At 35.1% G+C, this 21,994-nt stretch overlaps 1 protein-coding gene across 1 annotated transcript in view; it reads left to right on the top strand.

The window, feature by feature from the left end:
• Positions 1-21,419, top strand: part of KLHL4 (kelch like family member 4) — a 71,676-nt gene extending 50,257 nt beyond the window's left edge. Inside the window, exons 5-11 of the mRNA XM_004714146.3 lie at positions 3,605-3,817; positions 6,665-6,851; positions 8,119-8,343; positions 10,058-10,220; positions 16,000-16,212; positions 18,293-18,464; positions 20,066-21,419. Of these exons, the coding sequence (XP_004714203.1) occupies positions 3,605-3,817; positions 6,665-6,851; positions 8,119-8,343; positions 10,058-10,220; positions 16,000-16,212; positions 18,293-18,464; positions 20,066-20,125 (1,233 nt within the window). The 3' untranslated portion in view covers positions 20,126-21,419. The remainder of the gene's footprint in view (positions 1-3,604; positions 3,818-6,664; positions 6,852-8,118; positions 8,344-10,057; positions 10,221-15,999; positions 16,213-18,292; positions 18,465-20,065) is intronic.
• The last annotated feature ends 575 nt before the right edge of the window (positions 21,420-21,994 follow it).

The raw sequence follows: 21,994 nt of genomic DNA, 5'->3' as shown, positions 1-21,994 counted from the left end.
TTCCCTGCTTTCGTGAAGCAAGTTTGTCTTGTGTGCATATTGTCAGTTAATGAGCCTTCCTCCAAGCCTGATACCTCAATCCTTTTCATCTAATTCAGCTTCTTGAATATTTGTGCAGCATCCAGATTTAATAATTGTGGTAAAAAAAAAACCACACACAGCCCTGATGCTCACCTTTCTTGATTTTAAACTGTGCAGTATCCCCTTGTTTTATTCAAGCAACTGCCTCTTGGTCTGTATATAACTTCTGCATGAGCACATTGAAGTGTTCTGGAGTTCTTATTCCTCTCAATGTTATCCATAGTTGGTTATGATCCACACCATGGAATTCCTTTGCATAGACAATAAAACACAAATAAGCATCTTTCTGCAATTCTTTGCTTTTCAGTCAAGATCCGACATCAGCATTTTCATTAGTAATTATAATAAATAAGCATGTATGTATGCAGTAATTCTTTTAAAATTGCATAGCATAAGACCTTTTCTTCAGTCAAGTGATTGAAAGTCAGTAAGGAAAACGAGACAAGGTGATATTAAGTAAATTCTGTTATAAATCCTAATATTTCCCTGATGTAAATAGTAAAGTGAGTTTTTAAATCTCTGAAGCTTAGGAAAACACAACAGGCCAATATTTCTGTGAAACAAATGATATGTAATTATTTAAAACTAATAAAATTGCTCCACTGACATTTTAAGATTAAAAAACTCAAAGTAAATACACACAAATAAATAATAAAGAATCATACCTACAAATGAAAAGTAAAACCATCCTTACAGTTTTGGAGTTGAGATGCATTTAAGTAATGAGTGTTTTTTTCTAGTGTTTTATACAGAATGTAAAATTGTCAAATATTTAAATTTTGAATTTTCTGGAAATTTATTGTGAAACTCCCCTTCTGCTCCTACACATCTTAATTTCATTGTTCAATTTAGAACTTCTAAAATTATTTTTTATTTGTATTTTTAAAATAATTTTATTGGGGGCTCATACAACTCATCACAACCCATACATATATCAATTGTGTTAAGCACATTTGTACATTCATTGCCTTCATCATTCTCAAAATATTTGCTCTCCACTTAAGCCCTTGGTATCAGTTCTTCATTTTTAACCCCTCCCTCCCCACTCCTCCTTCCCTCATGAACCCTTGATAATTTATAAATTATTATTATTTTGTCATGTCTTACACTGTCTGACATGTCCCTTCACCCACTTTTCTGTTGTCCATCCCCCAGAGAGGAGGTCACATGTAGATCCTTGTAATCGAGTCCCCCTCCCTCCCTCTACCCTCCTGGTATCGTCACTCTCACCACTGGTCCAGAAGGAATAATCCGTCCTGGATTCCCTATGTTTCCAGTTCCTATTTGTACCAGTGTACATCTTCTGGTCTAACCGGATTTCTAAGGTAAAATTGGGATCATGATAGTGAAGGGGAGGAAGCATTTGAGAATTAGAGAAAATTTGTACGTTTCATAGTTACTACACTGCACGCTGACTGGCTCTTCTCCTTCCCGCAACCCTTCTATAAGGGAGTATCTGTTACCTACAGATGGGATTTGGGTTTCCACTCTACTCCCCCTCATTTACAATGATATGATTTTTTTTGTTCTTTGATGCCTGATACCTGATCCCTTCGACACCTCGTGATCACAGACTGGTGCGCTTCTTCCATGTGGGCTTTATTGCTTCTGAGCTAGATGGCCATTTGTTTATCTTCAAGCCTTTAAGACCTCAGATGCTATATCTTTTGATAGCCGGGCACCATCTGCTTACTTCACCACATTTGCTTATGTACCCATTTGTCTTCAGCGATCGTGTTTGGAAGGTGTGTATTAAGGAATGCCAATTTAAAAAACAAAGTGTTCTTGCTTTGAGTAAGTACTTGAGTGGAGGTCCAGTGTCCATCTGCTGCCTTAATACTAAACCTATAAATATATGCATATAGATCTATTTTCCCATCATCCTACATAAATATATTTACATATGTACATACCTGTATTTAGACCTCTATAAATGCTCCTTGCCTCCTAGTGCTTTTCTCTATTTCCCTTTACTTTCCTCTTGTCCCACTATCATGCTCAGCCTTCATTTGGGTTTCAGTAATTTTCCTTGGTTACATTGTCCTTGCTGAATCCCTGCCAGGCCTCTCACACTCTCCTTGCCACTAGTTTCGGATTACTTGTTGATCTCTTGTCTCTGAGTGGGTCAACACCACCTCCTTTCCCCCACTTCCCCCTCTCCTATGTCCCCCCAGAACCATCTGTCCCATTGTTTTCTCCTCCAGACTGTTCATCCAGCCTATCTTATCTAGATAGACCTGCAGAGATAATAATATGCACACAAAAACAAGGCATAGCAACGCAAAGTGACAAAAGAGAACCCAGTGACAACAACAAAAGCATGTCATTCAATTATTCCATTGATATCACTGTGTCAAATATAGATGTCATATAATCTAAAGGACTAGCAGTTATATCAAAGATTAATTCTGCCACGAAAGCCAAGCCTGACGACTTCCTGTTAAATTACTGAAATCTTAAACTAAGTATTAACAGTTTCCTGACTGGGGTTTTCCTCTAGCAGACATAGAAAACATTCTGATACGCAGCTTGAATTACTTTTGTAGCTCAAAATGAACTTGTCTTTCTTCTCTGTCATGTGGGGGGGGGGGGAAACCTGTTCACATACGACATATATAAAAATGCAGTATTTATTTTCCCCTCTTTAGTTATTTTAACATATCCAGTCAGTCAACTTCTTGTTATAAAAATCTTATTAAAAAGTTCATGTCTAAGAAAAATATTAAATGCTTTTAGATATTATACTATAGTCATTTAAATAGTGGTCTAAATCAATGAAGCCTTCAATAAGTAGACTATACTCATTGAATTGATCTTATATGAGGAATAAAAATTATTTAAAAGTCCATGGAACAAACTAAGACTTTATAAAGAAGTATACAAAGTATTTTCCTTGAGATTAGAGCAAAATAACCCCAAAGTAAAAATATTTAAAATTAATTTTAAGCAAACAATTATTTTTCTGCAATGCTAGATACTATATACAGCACTGCAGGACTATATATAGATATTTTCAGCTAATAAATTGATTTTTTTATTTAGACTAATATACTTGATTTCACTGTAATTTTCAGCCCCACAGATATGGACTCTGCATTGTAACAGATTAATTCAGACTATCTAAATTCTAGTTTTATAATACTATGACCCTAATATCAGCCATTTTTAGTCATTTCCTAACTCTTCTAATTATAGAAGCAAATTTTAATGGATTGTATTATGATCCACATTAGCCTTTGATTGGATTTTATGAACCAAGTATCTTCCTACATTCTCCCTTTCTGTCTGTAATTTTTTTTCTTTTCTTTTCTCCCTTTAGCTCACTTTGTTTTTATTTTTTATTATTTCATTGGGGAATAGATAGAAATGATAGTGTGTGCTATTACCTATTGATAATATAAATGGATATACTGGCTTCTCTACTCTTTTCTTGAAGTTTAATTTACTCAAATGCTATGATTAGTTCATATTGGCAAGACATTTCTGAAGTGCCACGTCTCAGTAGAAAGCCTTTCTTTTCTAGGAACACTTCACGGAGGTGATAAAGAATCAAGAATTCCTTCTGCTTCCACCTAATGAAATTGCAAAACTTCTGTGCAGTGATGATATTAATGTACCCAATGAAGAAACAATTATGAATGCTCTAATGCAGTGGGTGGGACATGATGTGGAGGCTAGGCAACAAGACCTGGCAATGCTGCTTTCTTACATCAGACTACCATTACTCTCACCTCAGGTATGGAAATTAACCCAGATAAATTAAACCATAGTGCTAAACCACCACTATGTGCTAATCCACATCCTTGTCTTATTTTATTCACAAGATTAGTCATTGAAGTCAGTTGGATCAAACTTTAAATTAGTGGTATTGTTGGGGAGAGAGGAAGTATGGCTTTTTAAAACTACATATAACCCTTAAATTCATAATATTCATAATAGCTTTAGTTTCATTTTCTTTTTTTTTACCAAATAGCATTTATTACAAACAGAAAAGGACTAACTCTTTGTCTTCCCCTTCCCACCTTCGAAACAAAATGTCATAATTAATAAGCCCCCTAGAGTTGATTCTAGGAAGGAGTCAGATCCAGGATAATATCAACTTCTATAATATGAATATACAGTAAGACCATGGGTTAAAACGTCACACTTACAAATAACTTGTATCTTTCCCTTAGTGCTATGTAATGTTTCCCTCACTTTGAAACAATTGATTTTTTTTTCTTGCAACAAATTCTTCATCACAATTGCCTTTACTTGCTGCATGTGCAGCTTTTAAACCATTGAAAATGCTTCCAGCATTTTCTTGCCCTAAAGTAAGACCAAATCAGAACCGTATGTACTTATTCCAACTTACCTATAAATTTGACTTAAAGACATACTTCAGAATGGATCTCATTAATAACCCAGGGATTGTTCATACTGCACATATGTATTTTATATTTATTGATCCTGGTTAAACATTATCCACATCAGGAAAAGAAGATTCAGTGTAACAGGTCCGTTTTTCCATATACATTAAAATTAATGATGTTGTCAATAGCAATTCTACTTAAAAATTCATGCTGAAAATAGTTAATTGTCTTACTGTTTCTCCTATGTTTTCATATTTATTTTGTTCCTAAGGAGCTATATGTAACCAAAGATCATAGCCTTTACCATAGGTGAAGCATATTGACAAAGTTCAAAGCAATAGTAATACCAAAAAGAAAATCGCTAACGTGTAATTTTAAACCTGAAGTTCTAAAGCTGGAATTGATGGATAACATGCAAAAATCTCTAGCAATCTACATGTGCGTGTGCATTTATATGTACATTTTTGGAAGAGGATCTGTGAGATTTGTCAAATACTCTTTAAGTTGATGCTATTTATTATGTTCCTAAACGATCTGCATCACTCTTACCCAGCAGCGTGTTACAGATGTACTTTCTCAGGCCCTGTGAGATGAGTATTGAGTTGCGAATTGCTGGTGCTCCAAGGGAGAAAGATGAGGTTTTCTGCCCCTGGAAACCCTGTCTTGGGTCACTGTGCATCAAAATTGACTTGATGACAGTGAGTGGGCTCCCAGTACTACTGAAACAGTGTTTTAGATGAAGCCAAGTAATAACTGTTTTAACGAGTTTCCAGATGATTCTTAAACATGCTAAAGGTTGAGATACACTGGTGTAAGCCTTTATTATGTAATGTTGTGTGACTAGTCATCTGTACCACGGAACATATTCAAGGGATCAGCGGTTCTTAAATTTACATTACTTTAAGTCTATCTTACATTCCTTCAGAAAAATGTTTCATTTGAATTCTGCTTACCTTTTTGGAGTAAAAGGGAGATTTCTAGGTCAAACACAACCAGTGATGTCTTGGCATTATAATACTATGACTGTGCCTTATGCTATGAATGTGGATTGTGTGATGACAATAGTGGTGGATAATGACATACAGAATATATAGATTTTTCTCAAAAAAATTTCTGCGACAAACAAAATTTAATTAATAAACTACATAGAGGACAGAGTTATCAGTGTGAAGAATACATTTGAGAGAAAAAATACATTACATAGCTTAGTTCTTAAACCAATTTCCAGTGTACATGTATTCAGAAAATCCATGAAGCATCATCAGCTGAGTCAAAGTACTGATCCATGACCACTGGGAAGATAACAGAATTGGGTTTAACCAGTGCAGAGCAGAAAACGTCAGCGAAGTTTTATGGCGTGAGATTAGCATCTCCATGCTCTTCTTCCTCTATGTTATGTGATATATAGGACCAATACACAAATACAAGAAAACAGTCCAATTGACCCTTTAAAAGGGGAAGCTGATGTTTTGAAACTGATTGTGTTAGCAATTGTACAATATTGCTTGATGGGATAGAACTATAGAATGATATGGCATCTGTATTAGCTCCCAATAAAATGGTTTTGAATAATATATACATTCATTAGGAAATAAAATAAAATTACATGACCTCTCCCCAAACCCTCTGAGAAAAATATCATACGTGTCTTTTATTCTGTTCAGTTAAAATTTTATTTTCTGCTAGGAAATGATAGAAAAGATTGATCCTTTGCTTTGGCTGCTAGGTTGGCTAGTTATTAATGCATATATCTTAACTCAGTTAAAATCCATCTACATTCACAGTACCCTAAGCATATGATTTAATGATAGAAGATAGATTCTATGGATTACATTATTTTAATTGGGCATGTTTGGACCAGTGGAAAAAGAAAAATCCACTAAGAAGGTGGCTGCTTGCTCTATGTAAAAGCATTAGATTGGGAAAGCCTTACTTTGTGCTAACAGTGCCATTCTCTTTGACTTCTTTCAGTAACACTTTTCTTGAGTGCTTTTTGTGTTCGTCCCTCCAGATTATATGTGTATATATTCCAAATACAAACCATGTGTCAATAAAATACATCTGTATAACCATTACCTATTAGGCTTTTTAGCCTTTTAAAATGAGAACTGAAATCAAACATCTATTAAGTCATTTAAAATAATAAATAATCTTTAGTTTCTTCAAAGTTATAGAGATAAAGATAAGTTATTTCTAATGGTGGAATGGAAAATATTCATCCTTCTTTGTAGTTACTGGCGGATCTTGAAAACAGCTCCATGTTTGCTGGTAATCTTGAATGTCAAAAGCTGTTGATAGAAGCTATGAAGTATCATCTATTACCTGATAGAAGATCCACAATGCAAAGCCCTCGGACCAGGCCTAGAAAATCAACCGTGGGGGCACTTTATGCTGTGGGAGGAATGGATACTTTGAAAGGTAACAGAAGCACATTATTTAATTTTAATAGTGTCTTCATTCAGAAACAGAAGGTACATTAACAGCATTCTTGAAAATGGTATTAAAGGTATATTTAAATAAGTGCATCTAAAACTAATTTTCACAAACGTAAGACTCTGTGATTTCATTTATCAAATTACATTATAGAACTTTTCATTATAGTTGTATAAATTCTTCACAAGCAATTTTGTATGGAATAAATTTATAAAATTTGGTATTAATTTTCAATATTAAATACTTTCAGAGCAAACTTAATAAAGGTTTATTATAAATAGGACACTTTTGTCCAAATTAGTTTTTGACAGGAACAGAAAAATACCTTCTAGTTTCTTGTAATCAGTTTCCTTAGATTCTCAAAAACAATTTCAAAAGAATTTTGAGGTGCTGATTAAATTCCCTAAATTTCTCATAAGCTGTTTTACATACAATATAGGTATAAATGTTTTTACATTTAATTTTCTACCTTTTTTATTGTTCAGAAGTATCCCTGTAGTCCAAAAGCTTTAACTAAGGAATAGAAGCTGTTATTTTGAATGATGATAAGAAGCACTGCCTATAGAAGTGACAGTTTACTATTGTGATTCTAACTAAAGTCAGTGGTAGTATGCATGATATTTCAGTAAATGAGCAAAAATCAGATTCTTACTATTATACAAAAGATGAAATACCACCGAATTCTAGATGCATAATTATATTCCTTTGAGCTGCCATCATGTAACATTGTGTGAATCAATACTGAATACCCTTTAAAAAGGACTTTTGGCACTTAAGTCATTTGAATTTTAACCTACACACACACCACACACACACATTAATAAAACAAACTGGAAAATATAAAAGTATATAAATTTCACATTAAATTACCATAGGCATGTAAACTGTAATACTGTAATCATGTGTAAACATTCAGTAATAGATTGCAAGATATTTTGCTGTTGTTGTGAAATACTTGTCTGACTGAATATGTTTGTACTACCAGTAGCATAGACTATCCAAAGAAGGTTTTATGGAGATATAAATTAAAATTAATTATTTTATTCTGATTTTTCTATTTGGACCCAGGAGTGATGAAACATTACCCTTTATCATGTCCCAGAGGTTAGAGAATCATCTAGGCTACTTTAGTATTAAATTGAATTCACGGCTTCTGTGCTATGAGATGTGGGAACATAAATATATTATGTTATGCCAATTCAAAATTTTAATAGGAAGCAATTTTAAAAACTGCTCCATGTCACTTTAACAGGTACCACTACAATGGAAAAATATGACCTCAGGACCAACAGCTGGATATATATTGGCACCATGAATGGCCGTAGACTTCAGTTTGGTGTTGCAGTTATTGATAATAAGCTCATTGTTGTAGGAGGAAGAGACGGTTTAAAAACATTGAATACTGTAGAATGTTTTAACCCTGTTGGCAATATCTGGTCTGTAATGCCACCCATGTTAACACATAGACATGGCTTAGGTAAGAACTTAATACTTTTTGCTTCTAAAGAATGCATATTTAGTATTATTTTTGTCCTTTTAAAAATTAAGCCCAGCTCTTCATTGTTAGGATGTAGTCAAATCCTTGTTAAAATGTCTCTAAATCCTCAAAAAGCTTAAACAAATGGTAAAAGCTTTCTTCACATTGGAACTTCATGTTGGAATTTTCTTTATATTGCAGATGGCATATTTGTTAGTCCTGCCTCTGGTCGAACAGTCTCTTAAAGGAGGTCTCTTTTTTTTAATCATTTTATTAGGGGCTCATACAACTCTTATCACAATCCATACACACATCAATTGTGTAAAGCACATTTGTACACTCATTGCCCTCATCATTCTCAAAACATTTGCTTTCCACTTAGGCCCCCGGCATTAGGTCCTCATTTTTCACCTCCCTCCCCGCTCCCCCCTCCCTCGTGAGCCCTTGATAATTTATAAATTGTTATTTTGTCATATCTTGCCCTGTCCGACATCTCCCTTCACCCACTTTTCTGTTGTCCGTCCCCCAGGGAGGAGGTCACATATAGTGTCTTTTAATTGGTTCCCTCTTTCCAACCTACCCTCCCAGTATCGCCACTCACACCACTGGTCCTGAAGGGAATCATCCACCCTGGATTCCCTGTATTTCCAGTTCCTATCTACCAGTGTACATCCTCTGGTCTAGCCAGACTTGCAAGGTAGAATTTGTATCATGATAGTGGGGTAGGAGGAAGCATTTAGGAACTAGAGGAAAGTTGTATTTTTCATCGTTGCTACATCACACCCTGACTGGCTTGTCTCCTCCCCGAGACCCCTGTGCAAAGGGATCTCCAGTGACCTACTAATGGGTTCTCTTTTAAGAGACCATCTGTTAGAAGGATGTAGTATTACGGAACATATAACTATAATCAAGATGTTTTCTTCAAAGCTCAACTTAGAGAAGAGAGCACTTGATGATAAAGAAGCATTGTGGTCTAGTTAGATGAATCTTGTCCTTTCTTGGAAGAGTCAAGTCTACATTTTTGCAAAAGCCTTTGGATGTAGGTCCCAAACAGAGCTACTCAATAAAACTACTTTGATTAAGAGTAACTGTAAGTTAAAATTAAGTCACAGTTTCCCCAAGACATTTTAGAAGCATAAAATGGTACCTTCTAGAGAAGTAGGGAGCTTTGATTCACCTGAATATTTGCAGGTACATTCTTGATAACGTGTCCAAAGTATGTAAGATGAAGCCTTGCCATTCTTGCCTTTAAGGAGCACTGTGGCCGTACTTCTTCCAAGACAGGTCAGTTTGTCCTTTTAGTAGTCCATGGTGCTTTCACTATTCTTCTCAGTAACACAGTCTGAAAAATGAAACTCACTGCCATCGAGCCCATTCCCGCTCATAGTGGCCCTATCAGACAGGGTAAGATTGCCCCTGCGAGCTTCCAAGACTGAACTGTTTACTGGAGTAGAAAGCCTCATATTTCAAGGAGGAGCTGGTGATTTTGAACTGCTGACCTTCAGGATTGCAGCCCAACATGTAACCGCTACACCAGCAGAGCTCTTATACATTACCAGGGCACCAACAAATAGAACTGGTAAATTATTCATGTATACACAGAACCACATAAGTAAGTAACCAATTTCCAAGCAATCAATAGCATGCAAAATTAAGCAATGTATATTCTGTAAGGAATACCTAGTTAAACTTTCAGACTATTTTCATATTTTAGGTGTAACCACACTTGAAGGGCCAATGTATGCCATTGGTGGTCATGATGGTTGGAGTTATTTAAATACTGTAGAAAGATGGGATCCTGAGGGACATCAGTGGAATTATGTGGCCAGTATGTCAACTCCTAGAAGCACAGTTGGTGTTGCTACATTAAATAACAAGTGAGTAAACCTAAATATGCACGTTCTTTGCTTTCAGGGTATGTGGTATAGAACTTCAGTGATGTGATCCATCAATAAATAAAGCATTCTGATTGGCAAGGGTATAGGTGTAATTAATAACAAAATAACTTTCATAGAAACCTACCCTCATTATGATAGAATATGCTTATCCAAAATAAGCATTTGGTTAACATTTTTGTATGCCCTTTCTTCTCAAAGTGTGCTACTGTGATTAGAAACACGTGTGTTATTACCTAAAAGTGATGCAGAAAGATAGAATCTTAGATAACCTTAAAACCTACTGAATCCCAATCTTAATTTTAATAAGATCCTCAAGTGATGTATATGTACCCTAAAGTATAAAACATTTTTGTAGGCAAACAAATTCCAATTATTACCCTTAGGAAATTATTTTTTTTACATTATAACTTATTCTTGCTTTATGAAACTTTTGGCCTGGCATTGTTTGTAATAGAGTTAAGCATTCTGCTCTTCAATACTATCTTCTTTGGACATTTAAGTTTCCCAAATACAAAATCATAACTAATCCTGTCCTTTATGAATCATTCCCTTTTCCTGATCACTTGCCTATGAAATCAAGGTAATATACTGAAACCTGATATTAAAAGATGCTAACACCTTACCCTGTTACTTCTCCCAAGATGGCATCTACATTCTGACTTTGGAGACAGTCACTATCATTTACATGAGTGCTTAAGTGATGATGCTTTCAGACACCACCATGGGTCAGTGTCAGGAGGCATCTTGTGTATCTGTATTGACTATGCTTAAATACAATACCTCACCATATGTGTTCTTGTTAGGTGTCATCAAATCCATTCTGACCCACAGCAAAATGAAACGCTGCCTAGCCCTGCACCATCCTCACAGCTGTTCCCATGATTGACCCCAAGGTTGCAGCCACGACTTCAATCCATCTCCTTGAGGGCCTTCCTCTTTTTCACTGCTCCTCTGTTTTACCAAGCATGACGTCTTTCTCCAGAGACTGATCTCTCCTGACAGCATGTCTAAAATATGGTAGATGAAGTCTTGCCATCCTTCTCTCTAAGGAATACTCTGGCCATACTTTTTCCAAGACACATTTGTTTTTCCTTTTAGCAGTCCATGGTACTTTCAGTACTGTGCTCCAGCACCACAATTCAAATGCATCAATTTTTCTTAGGTTTCCCTCAATCAGTGTCAAATGTTCAAATGCATATGAGGTCATTGAAAATACCATGGCTTGAGTCAGGCTCATCTTAGTCCTCAAAGTAGCATTCTTGTTTTCAATAATCTAAAGATGTCTTGTGCAGCAGATTTACCTAATCCAGCTCATCTTTTGATCTCTTGACTATTGCTTCCATGAACAGTGATTATGGATCCAAGTTAGACAAAATTCTTGACAACTTTAACCTTTTCTCCATTTATCATGATGTTAGTTATTGGTCCAATTGTGAGGATTTTGGTCCTCTTTACGTGGAGATCTGCAATCCTTGATCTTCATAAGCAAGTGCTACAATTCTTCCTTGATTTTCAGCAAGCAGGGTTGTGCTATCTGCATATTACAGGTTGTTAAATAAGCTAAACTCTGATCCTGATGCCACATTCTTCTTCATATCAATAAGCTTTTCTAATTATTTGCTTAGCATCCAAATTGAATAAGTATGGTGAGAGGATACAACCTTGACACAAACCTTTCCTGATTTTAAACCATGCAGTATTCTCATGTTCTGTTTGCAGAGTTGCCTCTTGAGCCATGCTTAGTTCCACATGAGCACAATGAAGTGTTCTGGAATTCCCATTCTTCTGAAGGTTAACCATAGTTTGCTCTGATCCAAACAGGCTAATGCTTTGGCCTAGTCAGTAAAACACAAACAATCATCCTTCACGTATTCTCTCCTTTCAGCCAAGGTCCATCTGACATCAGCAAAGATATCCCTTGCTCACATCCTCTTGTGAATCAGCCTGAACATCTGGCAGCTGCCTGTCAATCATTTTTGCATGATCTTTAGCAAAATTTTATTTGAATGTGATATCAATGATATTGTTTTCTAATTTGAGCCCTGTGTTGGGTCACCTTCCATTGGAATCGGCACAAATATGAATCTCTTCCAGTTAGTTGGCCAAGCAGCTGTCTTCTAAATTACCTGGCATAGGCGAGACGAGTAAGTGCTTCATCAACATGTTGAAACGTTTCAATTATTAATCTGTCAGTTCCTGGAGTCTTGTTTTTGGATAATGTTTTCAGTGTATCTTGAAGTTCTTCCTTCAGCACTGTTGCTTCTTGTTCATATGCCACCTCCTGAAGTGGTGAAATGCTGACTAGTTCTTTTAGGTGCTTCCTGCCTTTCAATATTTTGCTCACATAATCTTTCAAGATTGCAACTCTAGTTTGAATTAGTCTTGATTCCTTTCAGTTTGTATATATTGAGTGTGTTCTTCCCTGTTGGACTTGTAACTTTAGGTCTCTACACATATTATAATATTAGTATTATACTATTTTTTGCTTTGTTTTCTTGAGCTGCCCTTAGAAATTTTCTATTCATTTCTTTGACTTCGTCATCCTACAATTTGTTTTAGCTACCCTATGATTAAGAGCAAGTTTCAGAGCCTCTTCCGAGATCTAATTTGATCTTTTCTTTCTTTCCTGTCTCTCTTTTTAATTTAAATCATTTTATTGGGGGCTCGTACAACTCTTATTGCAATCCATTGTGTCAAGCACATTTGTACATTTGTTGCACTCATCATTCACAAAACATTTGCTTTCCCCTTGAGCCCTTGGTATCAGCTCATTTTTCCCCTCCCTCCCCGTTGACCTCCCCTTCATGAACCCTTGATAATTTATAAATTATTAGTATTTTATCATATCTTACGCTGCCCGACGTCTCTCTTCACCCACTTTACTGTTGTCCATCCCCCAGGGAGGAGGTTAGATGTAGATCCTTGTAATTGGTTCCCCCTTTCTACCCCACCTTCACTCCTCCCTCCCCTATTGCCACTCTCACCACTGGTCCTGAAAGGACCATCCATCCTGGTTTCCCTGTGTTTCCAGTTCCTATCTGCACCAGTGTACATCCTTTGGTCTAGCCAGGTTTGTAAGGTAGAATTAGGGTAATGATAGTGGTGGTGGAGGAAGCATTTAAGAACTGGAGGAAAGTTGTATGTTTCATCGATGCTATACTGCGCTCGGAGTGACTCATCTACTCTCCTCTACCCCTCTGGGGTAGGCCAGTTGCCTACAGATGGGCCTTGGGTCCCCACCCCGCACCCCCCCACACACACATTCATGATGATATGATGGATTTTTGTTCTTTGGTGCTTGATACCTGATCCCTTCGACTCGACGCCTCGTGATCACACAGGCAGGTGTGCTTCTTCCATGTGGGCTATGTTGCTTCTGGGCTAGATGGCCGTTTGTTTACCTTCAAGCCTTTAAGACCCCAGACTTTTTAATGACCTTTGGGTTTTTTTCATGAATGATATTCTTGATGTCCTCCCAGCTCATCAGATCTTTTGTTATTAGACTTTAATGCATCAAATCTGTTATTGAGACATTATCTAAATTCAGGTGGGATAAACTCAAGATTGTATTTTGGCTCTCATGAACTTGTTTTAATTTTCTTCAGCTTTATCCTGAAGTTACATATGAACAATTAATGGTCCATTCCACAGTCAATAGAAGACCTGGTTTTAGCTCCTGATGTTGAACTGCTCCCTTGTCTCTTCCCACAGATGTAGTCAATTTGTATTCTTTGTATTCCATCTGGGGAAGTCCATGGGGATAGTCAACTTTTGTGTTGTTGAAAAAAGGTACTTGCTATGAATACATTGTTGGTTTTCCAAAATTCTATCATGCAATCTCCAACTTTGTTTCAATCATCAAATCCATGTTTTCCGACTACTGTTCCTTCCTCTTCCGTTTCCAGCATTTACATTCCAATTGCCAATAATTATCAGTGCATCTTAATTGCACGGTTGAACAACTTCATACTGAAGCCTAAGGTAAAATTCTTCAATTTCTGCATATCTCGTTTCAGTTATCAGTGCATAAATTTGAATAATACTTATAGTGATTTGATTTCCTTTTATCTGGATAGATATTATCTTATCACAGTCAGCATTGTACATCAAGATCTTGTAGTATCTCTTTTGATGATGAATGTGACACCATTCCTCCTGAGTGTGTCATTCCCTGCATAGTAATCCACATGATTTCCCAATTCAAAATGGCTAATACCAGCCCATTTCAGCTTGCTATATCCCAGACTATCCATCTTTATGCATTTCATTTTATTTTTGACAACTTTCAGTTTTCCTTGATTCACACTTTCCTTGATTCATACATTCCTATTTTCAATTAGTAATTGATGTTTGCAGTTGTTTCTTCTCTTTTTGAGTTGTGCCCTATTAGCAAATGAAGGTTCTGCAGGCTTTACTCAATCCGTGTCATTATTGTCAGCTGTACTTTAAGAAGGTACAGTCATATTTCTCAGTCATATTTTGAGTGCATTCAGACTGGAGGGATTCATCTTCTGGCACTATCTCTGACAGTATTCTTCTGATATTCGTGAAGTTTTCAGTGTGTTCCATAGATTTTCTGTGGGTAATCCTGCTGATGTGGACAACCCATTCTTTCTCTATAGTCTGGTCTTAATAAGAAATCTGTGCTGAAACCTGTTTACTTTGGGGTGACCGCGCTGATATTTGAAATACCAGTGACATACATTTCAGAATCACAGCAACACACAAGCCATCACAGTACAACAACTTGACAGACAAGTTGTGGGACATGTAGTTTAGTATTTATTCATTCAGAATTAAATTTAAAGGTCTACTCATCAAAAGAATTTGCATTTTAAAGTTAAAGGGAGTAGTTTGATAGCAGCCGATATTTGAGGGGAAAATCTTACTTCTACATCTTTTTTATGCATATGAAGTTTATATCTTCTTAGTTGTAAATACTTTTTGCTTAAAAAAAGCATAACAATATGAATTCTAATGCTAGGCAAGTAGTGCTAGCTAAAATTGTAAGAATGGTGAGTTTGGCAAGTGGAACCATTCTATCATCCCTTGTGGGAATGCTTCTTTCCCTGCACTTCATTTGTAATAACATCAAAGGCACTTTGAGTAAGGACAACTTTTATTTCACATGTATATGTATATGTATGTGTATATATATTCACTTCCATCGATTCTTTGTCAACTCATAGCAACCCTGTAGGACAAGGTAGAAATGCCCTTATAAGTTTTTGAGACTGTAACTATTTATGGGAGTTTTCCAAATGTAATATCTTGAAATGGCGAACATCCTTTTGAAGAATAAATTGTGACTCCCTGTCTTTTTCTCCACAGAGTTTTGAATAGCCAACCTTGCAGATTACAACCTAACACATAACCATTAAGCCCCAGGGCTTACTTTTTGGTGTACTCCGGTAACTTTCTATTCACAAACAGTTTAATTGCTACAAAATAAAATAGTTAAACCCCAAACTTACTGCCATCAAGTTGATTCCAACCCATGGTGATCCTGTATAGTGTTTTAAAGGCCATACATTTTTATAGGAACAGATAGCCTCAACTTTCTCCCATGGAGCAACCTGGTGGGTTTGAACCATTTACTGTGTGGTTAGCAGTACAATATTTACACCACAGTACCACCAGGGGTCTTCTGAAGTTATAACTAGAGAATTGGGATACTTTGAGCCTGGTTTTCTCACTTACATCAGTGGTACAAATTGGAAATGTTTTTACCCTTTTTGTGGGTGTGTGTTTCTTCTAGGTTATATGCTATTGGTGGACGCGATGGAAGTTCCTGCCTCCAGTCCGTGGAATGCTTTGACCCTCACACTAACAAATGGACTCCATGTGCTCCAATGTCCAAAAGACGTGGAGGTGTGGGAGTTGGAGCATACAATGGATTCATATATGTTGTAGGGGGTCATGATTCCCCTGCAACTAGTGTGAGCGCCACGCTTTCTAACTATGTGGAACGGTAATATATGTCTATTTATTTATGTATGTGTATATTGAATTTTATTATGAACCAAAAAAATTAATTAGCACAAAGTAGACCTCCATACAAAGGATAATCATTTTATAAGTTAATCTTTTGTAAAATTATGCAATTATTCCTGGCTCAATATGTTTTAGATAAATCCTCTTTGTACTTTAGATCCTGCTTAAGAAGCATATAAAAATTAGATATCTTATTGATTTATATGCAAAGTATAAAATATAAAATGAAATAGAATTCATGAAGGAAAACATGTTATTTCAATATACATCACTCAGCATAGTCACCAAATTGAAATCAAAATAATACTAGGGTTTCTAAATTTAAGTCAGTCCTCAAAAGGAAGAAGATTTAATACCACAAACTGATAAAAATAATTTCCAAAGAGATTTTAATAATGTTTCAAAAATTTTCTATATTACAATAAATATTTTGTTTTCCAAAGGTAATGTCTTGGAATGAAGGACATTCCTTTTGAAGAATAAATTATGGCATGTTTGTTAAACAAAGTCAGTCATATGTTTTTATATTTATTCCTGTCATATTCCCTTCAGAGATATATTTTTTTTCAAGAAATAGTTAAATATTAATGTAAAACAAAGTGACAAATTTACAGTCAGTAAGGTTATGGGAATTCAATAGAGAGATGATTGACTGGTATCCTCATGGAAAGTACTTGGAATAGGTAATATTTGTACATTTTAGGCATAAAAAGTAAAGGAGGAAATGTCAGGACTGGGAATGATCATAAAGGTAAAGAAGGAGAAAATTACATATTTAGGAGCAGAAACTTTCTGAAGAATAAGCTTGATTGAGCAGTTGAAAACACAAGATTGTCTCATGGTATAAAATGTAGAAGTGGAATATTTTCTATTTTATCTTCTTAGTACGGGATAATTATATTTTAGAAATTGGAATATCACAGTGAACGCATTTTGGAGTATATGTATCTAATGATGATATATTGTATAAAATAGAGGATGAAGACACTGAAGGAAAGAAGATCATAAGTGATCCTAATCATAAGTGATAGTTAGCATTCCGTTTTTAATGAGAGATAATATTATCTGTTTTATTTTTATGATAAGTGCATATCTGAGGGATGGTTAGACGGAAATGGGGAGCTAATAACAATTAGTATAAGAATGAAGAAAATGTTCTAAAACTAATCATGGTTAAGATTGTACAATTCTTCTTGATGTTATTGAACTATTCAATTGTATTATATGTGAATATATGCCAATAAAACTGTTAAAAATGAATAAGGGACGGGGATACACAATAAAGAGGGGACTTAAGATTATGGTCAAGAATATATATAATGCTTTGCCTATATTTAATGTGTAATTATATGAATTTTCTTGTTCATTGTTTTTTAAATTTTACTATAATGTCTTAATTTAAAGTTAGGCTTCAAGTATTAGGAAACAATTCTTGCAGTTTATTTTAATGAATGTTACTGAATGAAGTATCTTTGATTCTGCTTACTGAAAAGGTGTTGGTGTAAGGAGTTAACTGAGAAGTAAAGTAGAAAAGAAAAGGAAAAATTCCAGGCTTGTGTAAATGAAAAGAGAACTCTCACAAGGGGAAATGACAGGATAAACTATGGTCATTCTACCTCTAAATTTTACTCAAAGGAAGGCACTTGTTTATCTAACACAGATCAAAATTAAAGACTATATATTCATGTGGTTTAAAATGGGAGCCCTCTGTAAAAGCTTTGAGGAACAAACAATAAAAGAAAAACAAAAGCTTCCTAACCTCCATCCTAATTGAGTGAGGGAATATATTCATCATAATATTAGGCTCCAAAAATATCTTCAATCTTAATACCGATTAAGGAAATGTAAGATAGTTTGTAAAAGAAATAAATTTTCTGTTTGCTTTTGGTGACCTCTGGTGGTTGAACAGAATTTTGCCATATACATATTTATTAGCTAATTTTGGTATTTATTATTTTAATTATTTTGAACAAACATACATATTGTTAACACCTAATATTCTGAATTATAGCACTATTGGATTCACTATTCTTTATTTTTTTCTTAACTCTTTTAAGGTATGATCCAAAAGCTGATGCATGGTCAAGTGTGGCCCCTCTGAATGTACCTCGAGATGCTGTTGCGGTATGCACCCTTGGAGACAGACTTTATGTAGTTGGAGGATACAATGGACATGCCTACTTGAACACTGTTGAGTCATATGATTCACGGAAAAATGAATGGAAAGAGGTAGTCTCATTATGGCTTTAAAATTAGTGTATTTCTGACTTAAATAATATATTTTAAAATGGATATTTAGTTTTGTTAGCTTCTTCCTCTAGGGCAGTGGTTCTCAACTTTCTTAATGCCGTGACCCTTTAATACAGTTTCTCATGTTGTGGTGACCCCCAACCATAAAATTATTTTTGTTGCTACTTCATAGCTGTAAATTTGCTACTGTTACGAATAGGGCGACCCCTGTGAAAGGGTCATTCCTCCCCCAAAGGGGTCGTGGCCCACAGGTTGAAAACTGCTGCTCTTGGGCCTAGCTAGATATATTTCCAATGATATTAAAAATTTTTAGTTTATCATTACCAGGATACATGAATGCTCATATGAAAAAGGACAAAATGCTTTCTTGATTTCATGGAAAGCTTCCCTTTATGGAAAGGAAAGTGATCAAATTCAGTAATTTAAGAACCTTATCTTGGCCAACATTCTATGTGGGTATTAGAACCTGACAACCAAAGAGCAATAGCTTATTTCACATATATCTCTTCTAGTTGGTTGATGCTAAGAAAAGCATTTATTCAAGTCCCTCCATAATAATACAGTGTAAGCTACAAATATCCCTAACTTCCTCAGTCATTCAAGGAGTTTAGTGTACAAGGGACCAGAATTAGACTCTCTCAATAGGACTGGGTATTTAAAAGATGATGTATGAGAAAGGACACTGAAAGTACATCTTGATCATGCTAAAAGCAAACTTTACCCTTGTGACAGTTTTGCTAGAGATGGCCCTGATTTTATTCCAAAATATTGAATGGTATTGTATTGATTTAAATGATGGGTTGTTTAAAAAATGAAGTTTAATTAACTTTCACTCGCTCCATACACAGGCAGAACCACCTAGTTAGAGCCTAACATCACCTTCGCTTTCACTTAAATTCCTCTTTCTATAATTGGCTTCTGTTCTAAAACAATAGGTGCTAATTTAATACACCTGAAAATGAGTTACCAAATCTCTCTTCCAATATTCAAATCTATTAAGACTCAGAATCCCTCAAATTCTACCATGTAAATAGCTCCCTATTTTGTTAATACTCCATGTGAGGCATAACTTGAAGAAACAAATTTTAGCAACTATGGGGTTAAGCCCAATATAAGAATCAATATTTTTAAATGAAATTGTGGGTGTTACTTTTGTGAACATTGCGGACTAGAACTTGCTAGGACACTAGGATTCTATTCTTGACTATTACTACTTCATTGTTTAACCTTAGAAAGAGAAAGTGAGATGCCAGATTATGGGACTATACCTACTATATGCTTCCTTATTTTTGATATTTCCCATAGTTGTCATAATAACATTAAAGTACGAGTATAATCAGTTAGAATTTTTCAAATGAAGAATTTGTTTACTGAAGAGGTGAAACTTATTCAAGTTTCAAGCTCAGGTTTACAGAAGCCTAAAACTCTTGTTGATTTTCCCATTCTTAATTTGGCTGCAGTTTCCAATATCTTTATACAAGATTACTGGTGAATCAGAATAGCCATTTTATGATTAGTTATATTATAGTAAAGATAGAGATTAAACAGAGTTTTTCTTTCTTTTGTTATTTTTGCTTTAGGAAATTCCTCTTAACATTGGAAGAGCTGGTGGATGTCTTACTGTGTTGAAACTGCAATGAATCCGCTTTATGAAGTAAAACCAAATAATTTCATGAAATAGAGTTGGAAGAAGGGAAAAGTGAAAAAACCTATTGTGTTCTGCCGTTCATAATCAAACACAGGAATCTTTGTGTTGTTTTAATATGTAGTTGTAATTGCTCTCATTTGTAAAGCCAAAAAGTTTCTAAGCAGAAATTACAAAAAAGTAACAAATGTATGCATTTTTAATAACTAATAATATAAAGAGCAATCCAGTAGTCTAGGTTTAGCTTTATTACTTAAAATTGTTAAAATGTGTAGTGAAAGTTGATATTTTCACAAGTGTAAAGGGTAATTAATAGTTTGGGGGTAGGAATCTGAGAGGTTAAAAACATTTTTATTTCCACTGAAGGTACTCTATTAGGTGGAATATAACATAATATAAAAGAAAACATCTAAAATCTGAAACACAGTATATTTTAAATATACTTAAATACTAAAATCTGAAATACAGTATATTTTAAATATTATTCCAACATCACCTTAAGTAATACCTCACAGTTTCCAAGGGGAAAGTTTTTACTGCATTAAATTTTTTAAGAAAAAAAAATAGATGGTTATGCTGATCCCAATATGTCAACCTTTACAATAACCATCTTCTAAGACATGTATAAATTTGGTATTCCATAACATGCTCTCTTGTTAGATTTTTACTGGTTATATATTGTTGTAATATTATATGCACAAGCTATACATCAAATATTGAATATCATATTGACAAAAACTGTGAACTCACCTTCTGAATCTCGAGACCACAATTATATGAGTAAAATTCTTCTCAAATATGTCTGTGAGCTGTGCAATTACCTACCATTTGCCAAGCAATTTTTAAATGTATTCAATTCAATATGTTATATGATGGAAACATCAAATTGTGCTGTAGCTTATTTTCATATACCAATACATTTAATTCTGTTCATGTTGTATTTATCTAATAGCACGTTAAGGACATATAACTACAAAAACTCAAAATTAAACAATAAGCAGCATAGTAGAGTAGTATTTAAGCTTTAAATTCTTCTAATTTTTCCATTTAGTAATAGAATGTTTAAGATAAAATGTTAGGGGGGAAATCTATCAAAGTAACATCTTGAATACACATTTTAAAAATTTATGAAATGTATTTAAATTTTGTGCTTTAGAAAGATATCAACATACAAAATCCAGAAATATGCTATAAATTGCTTTTAAAAATTCAGAATAAGTATGTACAAAATATTTGTAATTTGATGGATTAAAATAAATTTCCTCTGGCAATAAAAACTTTGGCTTTAATTTAACAGTATCCAATTCATTCCTCATAAAACTTGCAAGAAGATAGGATAAGAGGAGACAATGAAAAACCAATACTTAGTGGAGAAAAACAAAACATTTCTATTGAATAAGGGACCCTTGTAATATTAAATTAAAATGGCACGGGGAGGAGGTGGGGGGTGAGGGGCCAGCCCCCACCCACTGCTACTATTCACAAGTTCTGTAAGCACAATTGTACAGTTGAGATATATAAGTATTATATTAAAGTCAGCGAGAGCATGAGAGATATTACAATAATGCAGTCAGACACAGTACATGGTATCATTGCTCACCTCAGCCCAGCTTGGTGGTCCATGTGGAGAGAGGGGGAAGGGAAGGAGGGCAAGGGAACAAGGGAGAGGGGGAAGAGAGGGGAGTGACCCGGGAGTGAGCAGCAAGGAGCGATCAGAGTCAGAGAGCTCTATATTGCTGACTCACACCTATATACCTTTTGAGGGCAAGCCAGCCCACTAATTACAGGTAGAGACATACATCACAGGGAGGGGCTGCACTATAGGTTACACAGTAATGAGGGGGTGGTCTCTGGATCTCCATAG

The sequence above is a fragment of the Echinops telfairi genome, unplaced genomic scaffold, assembly GCF_000313985.2.
Source record: "Echinops telfairi isolate 266 unplaced genomic scaffold, ASM31398v2 ScPeMD7_42;HRSCAF=159, whole genome shotgun sequence".
NCBI lineage: Eukaryota > Metazoa > Chordata > Mammalia > Afrosoricida > Tenrecidae > Echinops > Echinops telfairi.
The sequence above is the reverse complement of the archived record's forward strand: the minus strand, read 5'-3'. Positions and strand labels throughout refer to the sequence as shown.